Below are 11,104 nucleotides of genomic sequence, written 5' to 3'. Positions count from 1 at the left end.
GCAGTCAAGACATCAGACAATGTATTCCATTGGGCAAATCTGCTGCAAAAAGATCTCTTTCAAGTGATGAAGAGCAAAAATGTCTCTTTGAAGACTAAGGTGTGCCTAACCCAAGCCATGGTATTTTCAATTGCCTCTTATGCATCTGAGAGCTGGACAATGAATAAGGATGACTGAAGAAGAGTTGATGCTTTTGAGTTGTGTTGGACAAGAATGCTAAGAGTACCATGGTCTTCTAAAAGGACTAACAAAGAAATGCAGTCAGAATTCTCCTTGGAAGTGAGAATGGCCAGACTTCATCTCACGTACTTTGGTCATGTTGTCAGAAGGAACCACTCCCTGGAGAAGGATATCATGCCTGGTAAAGTAGAGGGTCAAGGAAGAAGGGGAAGGCCCTCAACGAGATGGACAGACACAGTGGCTGCAATGGCTCAGGTATAGCAAGGATTCTGAGGCTGGCACAGGACTGGGCAGTTTTTCGTTTTGCTGTGCACAGGGTCACTATGAATCGGAGACAACTCGATGGCCCATAACAATAATAAACATATTTCTGGTATTATTTGCTTTCAGCAAAGATCCATCTGACAACAGCAATGATATCCCTTATTTCACGAACTCTTCTGAATCCAGCTTGCATTTCTGGCAGTTCCCTGTCAATATACTGCTGTAATCATTTTTTTTTTTTTTCTTTTCCAATTCCAAATGCATTTTATTGAAACATAATTTATGTATAGTGAAATACACGAAACTAAAATGACATGGGTCAATGAATTTTTTTTTTTTTTTCCAGTGTTTCCTCCCCTCCCCTCCCACCCCTGGTAACCAATTAAGAAATTTTCCTTCCATATATCCTTGACTTTTTACAATAATGAATATTTGTCCATGTGTCTTTGCTATTGTTTTAGTATTTGCTAAATATTTATACTGGTCCTCTTCTATTTTGATGTGAAGGTTTATCATTTTTCTTTGAGGTTACCCTGTGATTTATAGTTTCTTCCCAAGTTTAGAACAGTCCATTCTATCTTGTAGTTGTCTTGACTTCCCTACCATTTGGAAGTTCGGTATCTACCCATTTTTCCCCCCTTTTTGGTTTGAAGTTGTCTTCATTTGTCAATTGATGTCTCTGGTTCACTGTTTAAAATAATGTAGTCTTATTTACTTTGGATACTTTGGTTCCTGGGTTATGTCATCATGTATATTAATGGTGAGTTGTTGTTTGCTGTTGTTGATTATCTGTCCAAAGGACTCCCTTTAGCATTTCTTGTAAGGTTGGTGTGGCTTTAAACAAAGTCCCTTAATTTCTGCTTATTTAGAAATGTCCTAATTTCACCATCATATTTGAGGGAAAATTTTGCTGGGTATGTAATTCTCAGTTAGAAATTTTTCTCTTTCAATTTTTCTAATTTTACTCCTTTGCTCATTCAATAAGTTATCTATTTCTGAAAATTTAGTATTAATCTTCTGGATTTCTATCTGTAGATTTTGTATCATTTCTAATTTTTCATTTGTTTTGTCATTTTGTTCTTGTATTGTCTTTCAAAATTGTTCTAGGGTTTTCTCTGTGTTTTCTTCCATTTTGTCAGTGTTTTCCTTGATCTCTCAATTCATTGAAGGTACCTAAATATAATTCATTTGAATTCCTTATCAGGAAGTTCCAATGCTGTGTCTTCCTCAGGGTTGTGCTTTGGGTCTGTATCCTGTTCCCTTTTCTCTTGCTTTATCTTGCTTCTTTGTGTGGACTGTGATCCTCTGTTGTCTCTAAGGCATTGGGATCTTTCTGTGTTTATATTTAATTAGTGATTGTATGTTGGTGTGACTTACCCATGATTTTCATTTTGTTTTGTTTGTATGTTATCTGCATAAGCAGGGTATTGTGCTGTGCTGCTCTATTAGCTAGTTGGCAGCACTTATACACTCACCACCTGTCTCCTCTCCTGTTGTCTGCCTCCCATATGTCCTTGCTGTCCTTGGCAAATGGAGCCTATTCTTAGGTCCCTGGAATCTGAATGAGAATGCTATCACTTTAAAATCCAAAATGCCTGATGCTTGTAAACATTCAAAATGGCTGTGCCTTAAGTCACTTTAAATACCCAAAACGGCTGCTGCTTGTAAACAATCAAAATGACTGTGCCCTTGGTCACTTTAAATATCCAAAATGGCTGCTATGTGTAAATAATCAAAATGGTTGCACCCTCTGGACAGCTGAAAGTCCATAGCTCAGGTTGTCTCCCTCCTTGCTGTTTCCTTTCCGAGTCATAGGCCACCAGCGCAGTTGTCCCTGCAGCCCTTGGCAACCAGGACTGATCCTGAGGTTAATTCTCAGGTCCCAACACCACTTGGAAATATTCAGGCTGTCAGTCCTGTCAGAGTAGTTGACAGTCCACTGCTCTGACCATCTCCATACTCACTGTTTTCATTCAGGTTTTTCCTCTAACTGGTGCCTAATCCACTTCTGTATACTTCCTTTTAAAGGTCAGGGCTCCAGGATCATCTTCTGTATCTCTGTCAACTGGCTTCTCTTTTCTTTGTTGAAGAGGGTCTGTGGAGCTTGTCTGCCTATTCTGCCATCTTATCAGAAGTACTCCATTTTTTAATGATCTTCAGTAAAATTTTACTTGTGTGTGATACTGATACTCTTAGTTAATTTCCACATTCTGTGGGATCACCTTTGGAATGGATACAAATATGGATCTCTTCCAGTCATTTGGCCAGATAACTATCTTCCAAATTACCTGGCATAGGTAAGTAAGTTACTCCAGTGAGGCATCTGTTTGTTCAAACATATCAATGGGAATTCTGTCAATTCCTGAAGCCTTGTTTCCTGCCAATTCCTTCAGTAGAGCTTTGACTTCTTCCTTCAGTACCATTGGCTCTTTATCATATGACACCTCCTGAAATACCTGAACATTGACCAATTCTTTTTTGTACAGTGACGCTGTATATTCCTTCCATCTTCTTTTGATGCTTCCTGCATCATTCATTCAGTGTTTTGCCCACAGATTCATTCAGTATTGCAACTTGAGGCTTGAATTTTTCTTCAATTCTTTCAGCTTGAGAAATGCCGAGCATGTTCTTCCCTTTTGGTTTTCTAACTCCACGTCTTTGCACATTTCATTTAAATAACTGATTTTGTCTTTTTGAGATGTTCTTTGAAATCTTATGTTCAGCTCTTTTATCTTGTCATTTCTTCCATTTGCTTTAGCTAATCTCCATTCAAGGGTAAGTTTCAGAGTCTCTTCTGACATCCATTTTGTTCTTTTCTTCCTCTCCTGTCTTTTTAATGATGTTCTGCTTTCTTCATGTATGATGCTCTTGATGTCATCCCACAACTCATCTGGTTTCAGTCACTGGTGTTCAATGTGTCAAATCTATTCTTCAGACAGTCTCTAAAAGTCACGGAAACAGCAGTAAAGAAACCAGATTTCATGCTGTACTAGGCAAATCTGCTGCAAAAGATCTCTTTGAAGTACTAAGGACAAAGATGCCACTTTGAAGAGTAAGGTGCACCTAGCCCTAACCATGGTATTTTCTATTGCCTCATAAGCATGTGAAAGCTGGACAATGAATAAGGAAGACTGAAGAAGAGTTGATGATTTTTGGTTGTGGTGTTGGTGAAGCAGACTGAAAATACCACGCACCAAAAGAATGAACAAATCTGTCTTAGAAGGCGGCTAGACTTTGTCTCACGTACTTTGGTCATGTTGTCAGAAGGACCATTCCCTGGAGAAGGACATCATGCTTGGTAAAGTGGAGGGTCAGTGAAATAGGGGAAGATCCTCAACAAGATAAATTGATACAGTGGCTACAACAATGGTTCTAGCATAGTGAGGATCATGAGGATGGTGCAGGACCAGGCATTATTTCATTTTATTATTCATAAGGTTGTAATGAGTTGAAGCTGATTTGACAGCACCTAACAAACTACACAGTAATAAAAGTAGACTAATGGTTGCTATGGCTGGGAGGCATGGGAAGTGACTGCTAACAGCTATGGAGTTTCTTAGTGGAATGATGACAGTGCTCTAAAGTTACTATGGTGATGGCTGCACATTCTGTGAATACATGAAAAGGTTTTGATTGATATAAAGGGGTGAAAATTTGTGGTAGCTAAATTATATCTTAATAAAGATTTTTATTAATTTTTATCTACAGCTTTTGATCTCAAAAAGTTGAGAGGCTCTGAGTTAGCAAAACATGCACCAAGACATATGACTTTGGATCTGGGACTTCACCTTCCTGTGTGAAAGAAATTGGCAAAACTGTATGAAGAGATATATTTTCACAAAACTTTATTTTACACCAACAATTCAATTTAGGGAAAAACTGAAGCACTGATTGATGTCACATCCACTGAAAGAACAGTAAAGTTCAAAACAAAAAAAGACCATTTCCTTAACTATTTTTTTGTTTACCTCTTTTTCCTTAATTAAAGCTTCATGTTTTTCTTCAAGTCGCTTCATTTCAAATGCTAGTGTGTCTGCCCTTTTGGATTCTGAGGAAAGTTTAATGTGAAGATCCTGAACCTTTTGTCAGAAACAAAAGTAAAAATCAATAAAATAATAATATATACTGGTAGTCCCCAACTTACAATGCGGTTCTTTTCTGATGACTGTAGTAAGTTGGTTCTGATATAAACTGAATTCTTTTTTTTGTTTTGTTTTCATCATCATTGCCATCTATTATAAGTATTTCTTTTTTTTGTTTTGTTTTCATCATCATTGCCATCTATTATAAGTATCTTTATAAATCCAATCTCTACATGTCTTTTGGGGTTGGAAACGTTACATAAAAACTTACAGATATATTTTAACACTGTACGTAGTACACAAAACTAATTATAAGGTATACAGAAAAAACAGGCCGTCGTAAGTGTGGTTCGTTATAATTTGAGTATGCTGTAATATTTCAGGTAGTAGATATTCAGCTGTCCAGAGTTGTATAAATGAGAAAAATTCACTTGGAAATAAGATATTAACACTAAGATCTAGTTACCTGTAGAAAGTTGCATAACACAGATTTTAAACAGGCATGTTGTTTTATTGTACTTTGCTTTAATGTGGTTTAAAGATTCTGTGGTTTTTTTTTTTTTTTACAAGTTGAAGGTCTATCTCAACCCTATGTTGAGCAAGTCTATTGGTACCATTTTTCTAACAGCATGTGCTTACTCGGTGACTCTGTTTCACATTTCAGTAGTTCTCACAGTATTTCAAACTTTTTCATAATGCCACTACACAGTTAACAGGCTACAGTGTAATACAAACATAACTTTCATTTGCACTGGGAAACCAATTCACATGACTCACTTTATTGCTATATTTGCTTTATTGTGGTGGTCTGGATACGAACCTGAAGTATTTCGAGGTATGCCTATACTTAAATGATAATTTAGGCAAAAAATATCAGCCTCTTACTCTAATGTTTCGCCAGGTAATTTGATAAACAGCAAACCAATCTTTTAGGTTACAGCTTCATTTTTTACACATTTACCACTGGTTAGCAACAACACTTATAAGTAAATGTTTTTAATAAAATGTAAAAAAAAAAAAAAAAAATACACAAGCCCAGAAGGCAATAAAAAGATAAAAGACTGGTATAATTCAAACTCACTTATCAACCTTTGAATTGAAATTAAAAATAGATGAAATCTGTGATAATATTAAGTTCACAGCCGACTACAGATAATGTTTCAGCAGTTCTATATTATTCTTAAAGGATCAAGTAGAATAACAAAGCAGATCTTTTAATCTATTGAAAAATTTTCTTACCTGCCTTTTGTATATTTCTAATTGCGTACGTGCTGCATTAGCCTTCTTTAATTCTTCTTCTAAGCTGACTGTATTATGCATATACATCATGTTCGTTTCTTGTAAAGTTTTCACCTGCTTGCGAAGGTCACTCAGATCTTGTAGTTTCTGACGATATATCTCAACTGTTGACTCTAGTTTACTTGCTTTATCAGAAGTAGCTCTATAATAATAAAAACCAAACATCACTACGTAACAATTAATAAACAGATATAAAAATGTATTCGGCTGTAAAATGAGTCTTCCAAAAAAACTATCAATTAGCTATAGCAAAAAAAGAAAAAGAGAGAGAAAGAAAATGAGCAACTCCAAATGTGGTAGGAACTTAGGAAATTGCTGAGGCATAAAAAACAGTTAAATGTTCAATTTTTTTTTTAATAAAGACACCAAAATAAAAATGCTGCAAATCTGACATGCTAAATTATTGAACTATTTTATATATTAGCACAATGTATTAAAAAAAAGAATGTTTTTATAAATACAGTTGGATGTCTCTGAACTCCTCTGTAGCTTATGGGACAACCTTGCCTTGTGTATATCATTTAGTGAAGTTTAATTGTAGGTATTTGATACACTTAAGAAGTTAACACTACTTTTAAATTTGATTGTCTTAAAAAATACTTCTCTTAAGTTACTTTATCTAATTGTGGAGGAATAAAAAATGAAACAGCCCAAGTAAAATAAACCGAATGACTTCAAATCACATGCAGGTGCAAAGTAATAGTTATAGATTTTCCTCTCAAAATGGCAATAAAACTGCAAAAAAATGTTAATTAATAAAATTGACAGAAAATGTGAAAATCACGTGCACAATCTAATTGCTTGAGTAACACTTCACATAATTTTCAAAAATTATTCTCTGAAATAAGTTTTAGGATTTTTACCTTTAGTTATCTATATTTTATCAAATGCCAAAATATGGATTGTGAGAACGTATTTCCTTACACAACACTTTCACAAAATACAGTAATCACTACAGGGATGTCAAGGACAATATATTTACAAGTAACTCAGTTATAAAATTCTAAGAAAAAAGGTATCATTTTGGGTTTATAAGTTCTAGTAAGAAAATATCTGACCAAGAATAGAATGTTATCTTTAAATTGCAATCAGTAGGAGCAAGCATAAAAGAAACAAAGACTAAGAGTTTGGATCAAAACTGATCAAAGTGGATATACCAGTGATATCCTAAGAATCTTTAATTAAAACATGGAATACCCAAATTTATGAAGAATAACTTAGAAGTGACACAATTATATTTAGATGTGTCATACCTAAGAACATCTATTTCATCTTTCAGGGCTCTTGTTTCTTCAGCAAGACTCGTCAATTCATCATTTCTATGTTGAAATTCAATTAGCTGCTTTTCAAGCTCTTCACAGTGAACCCGGTAATCATCTTTTGCAGCTTCAAGCCTTACATGAAGAAAACAAGTATCCATTCTGTAATTTACATTTCTTTTCTAACTGAAACAAAAGCTTATTAGCAAGATACATTTTTAAAATGTTACTTAAAATTTTACATTCAAAAGAGGAAAGGCTGAAGAAATAAACTTTTGGATTCTTAGTTTTGAAACAGACTTGGGAAGTAAAATTAATGTTCTGCATTTTCCTTTTTATTTTCTAAAACACTCTAATTACTTTTATCTAAACTTCTAATAAAAATTTTAATTTCAAAGTATGAAGATAAAATGCTTAAGATACATAATAAAAACTACTCAAACATATAAAGAGCATGTAAAATGATAAAATACTAACTCTAAGAGTGTGATAGATTAAGAATGAATACTTCAAATCCTATAGCAACAACAAAAATTAAAATAATTAAAATCAAATATTAAAAAACTATTCAATTAACTCAAAAGAAAGCAGGAAAGAGAATAAAGGAATATATGGGACAAATGAAAAGCAGCAAAAATGATAAACCTAAATAGCCCCATAACAACAATTTAAGGTAAACTGATGAAACATTACAATTAAAAGGCAAAAGCTCAAATACAGAAATATTTCATACTGTCACTTCAGAAAGACATATTTTAAATGTGTATACATATAGTAACAGCTTCAAAATATATAAAGCAAAAACTGATAGAACCCAAGATAGAAATACACTTCAAATCACTATTAAAGATTTTAATACCAGTCTCTCAATTTCTAGAACTATGGAGCTATGATTAAGTGCTCACTGCTAACCAAAAAGTTGGCTTTGGAACTTAATGAATAGCTCCATGGGAGAAACACCTGGAAACCTACTCCTATGAAGACTGCAGCCTAGAAAACCCTACAGGGTAGTTCTACTCTGTCATATGGGGGTCACTGTGAGTCAAAAATCAACGGCAATTAACAACAACAAATAAAAATGTCAGTAAAACATAGAAGAGAAAGGAACAACACTATTAACCACCTTGATATAATTGACATTTTTCGAACACTTCAGTCACATGTACAAGATACCCATTCAAGTGCACATAGAACATTTATCATAATACAAAATATGATGAATCATAAAATAAGGATGATTTGGAAAAGATTAATAGAAGTAATAAAACCACAGGAAGAATAATCAAGAAAAGTGAGAAAAATACAAATTACCAATGACAGGAATAAAACAGGATGTCACTACAGTTCCTATGTTAGTTAAAAGGACAATAAAAGACTATTATGGACAAACTTAACATCAATGAACAACTTAGATGAAGTGGATCTGTATCTTAAAAAACACTGCTTATCAAAATGGCACATGAAAAACAGAAACCTGACTTTAAAGAAAATAAATTGGTTATTAAAAACTCTCTCATAAAGAAAACTTTAGGTTTGATAGTTTTTAATGATAAATTCTACTAAACATTTAAGAAAGAAATAATATTCTTACACAAACTCTTTCAGAAAATAAAGAAAGAAGAAATACAAGTATGTGTCACTTAATGTCCTCAATACATCCTGGGATACAAGTATGTGTCACTTAATGTCCTCAATACATCCTGGGACCTGTATATAATATGGTATACTGCCACAAGGTCCAAATCACACAATGCCTAAGGTCACATGGCTTGTGTAGAGCTACAGGCTTAAGCCCAGGTAGCTGCTAGCTGGGTAAACTCTCCATGATCATGTCTTTCTTCACAGGCACAGTGTTCCCAGCTGGGAATAGGGGCCAGAGGAGTAGCGGCATTGCTGTTCCTCTTCACTTCATCTGTTGCAGGGGCAGAGGCTAGAACATGACCTAAGAGCAAGGGTCTGCAACCCTATCAGCTGAAGGGGCTTCTGCTCTGAGACCCCCATCTCCACTCAGAGATGACAGGAGTCCCAGGTGTGCACAAGTTCAGGAGGCCTTGAAGAAGATGGCAGCCCTAGGGGATGACCAGGAGTCTCCACTTGCCTTGCCCTCTTTCAGTGTCTCATCAATGAGCACATTACCTGGAACCTACCATCAGGCCCTGATTCACATCCATGATCATCAACATGACACCCTCCATTCTCTAGCATTGAAGTGCTCTCCCAGCCACAGCCAGGAGATGTTTGACTTGCATTCCCAACACATCCAGGAAGTCAGATCGGGAGAAACACCTCCTGGCCAGATTATGAATCACAGACAAGAAGGCAGCACTGTTTGAGCCTCAGCCAGATGTTCCCGAGTTGTAATGGGCCAGGATGTAGGAGTGGTGAAGTGAGCCTGCTGAGGGCTCATCCCTGGAGACCTTTGTGGGGAGATAGCTTTGGGCCAGTGGCCAATTTGGTGCAGCCTGCAGGCTAGTCACCAGGGGCTGGCCCATGTACCCAGAAGAGGAGCGCTTGGCTCATGATGCTTCTGCTGCAGGGAGCCCTAGGGACTGGCAGCAGCTACAAACGGGCTATGATGGGCAGCAACTTTGAACTGGGCATGGGGGGGACACACAAAGTAGGAAGACACATTGCTGTGAGACCTCCAGCAAGAGTTTCCAAGTGCAACTTTCTCCTGATGAAGCGCGAGTACATCCACAAAGGTGAAGCCCTATGTCTGCCTCTACCGCTTTAAGTGCTTCCACGGTAATCTGACTTCATCCATCACCACTGCATCCATGTGAATAAGCTGTGTGACTGTGGCCAGCAAGGCCTTCAGCTACAGCTGGCACTTCATACAGCAGCACCAGCACAACCTCAACAGGAAGAAGCCTTACCAGTATGGAAAATGAAGCCAGGCCTTCAGTCAGAACCCCAACCTGGTATGGTACCAGAGGCCGCACAAAGGCTGTACACCTGCAACCAGTTTGCAAGGTCTTCATCTGCAGTTCAATGCTCATGCAGCACCAGTGCATCCACACAGGCAACAGCCCTATGTGGGCCATGAGTGTGACAAGGCCTTCTGCAGCTGCTTCCACTTCTTTCAGCACCTGCAGACCCATGCTGCCAAGAAGCCCTATACCACCAAGGCCTCTGACCAGAGCATCAGCTATCAGGAGTAGGCAGAGTAGCTAGGTGGGGCCAGCGAGAAATACTAACCTATGTTAAGGCTCCAGAAGGAAGGAATTCTGCCCACCCACCCTCCAGCCAGCTAACCAGCTCTGCATGCCCCGTGTTCCCAATAAATCCATTTCAGTTGCCGAAGGGGAAAAAAAAAAAAAAAAAATTACAGGCCCATAGATATATAAATAATCAAAAGTTGTCTGAATATTATGTTGTACATACTTTCTATTTTATTCTACAAGACCAGCAGAACCTGAAAAGGAAAAGAAATACCAACCAATATCCATTATGAATGTAGTTATAAAAAATTCTTTCAGGAAAGAGACCTTGGATAAGCAAAGCACTATTGAAGAAGAAAAACAAAGTAGGAGGTTTCACTTTGCCAGATCTCAAAACCTACAATACAGCCACAGTAGTTAAAACTGCCTGGTATTGGTTCAATGACAGATACACAGACCAATGGAATAGAAATGAGGAAATGAGAACCCAGAAATAGATCCATCAACCTATGGTCAGCTGATCTTTGACAAAGCCCAAAATCCATTAAATGGGGAAGAGAATGTTTGTTTAATAAATGGTGCTGGCAAAACTGGAGATCCATTTGCAGGAAAATGAAACAAGATACGTACCTCACACCATACACAAAAACAGACTCCAGATGGATCAAAGACTTAAATGTGAAACCTAAAACTATACAGTTCCTCAAGGAAAATTTAGGGTCAAATTAGGGGCCCTAATACATGGCATAAATAGACTATCAAGCATAATTCAAAATGCACCAACAGCAGAAGAGAAACCAGATGATTGGGACCTTCTAAAAATTAAATGTTTATGTGCTTCCAAAGACTTCTCCAAAAG

At 36.7% G+C, this 11,104-nt stretch overlaps 1 protein-coding gene across 1 annotated transcript in view; it reads right to left on the bottom strand.

Moving 5' to 3' along the window:
- The window catches only part of HOOK1 (hook microtubule tethering protein 1), a 122,862-nt gene that overhangs the window by 44,744 nt on the left and 67,014 nt on the right, over nt 1–11,104 (bottom strand). Inside the window, exons 10-12 of the mRNA XM_007947413.2 lie at nt 7,079–7,219; nt 5,766–5,967; nt 4,413–4,523 (exon numbers count right to left, since the gene is read on the bottom strand). Coding sequence (XP_007945604.1) covers nt 4,413–4,523; nt 5,766–5,967; nt 7,079–7,219 — 454 coding nt within the window. The remainder of the gene's footprint in view (nt 1–4,412; nt 4,524–5,765; nt 5,968–7,078; nt 7,220–11,104) is intronic.

The sequence above is a fragment of the Orycteropus afer genome, unplaced genomic scaffold, assembly GCF_000298275.1.
Source record: "Orycteropus afer afer isolate SDZICR_OR568_19922 unplaced genomic scaffold, OryAfe1.0 scaffold00183, whole genome shotgun sequence".
Taxonomy (NCBI): domain Eukaryota; kingdom Metazoa; phylum Chordata; class Mammalia; order Tubulidentata; family Orycteropodidae; genus Orycteropus; species Orycteropus afer.
The sequence above is the reverse complement of the archived record's forward strand: the minus strand, read 5'-3'. Positions and strand labels throughout refer to the sequence as shown.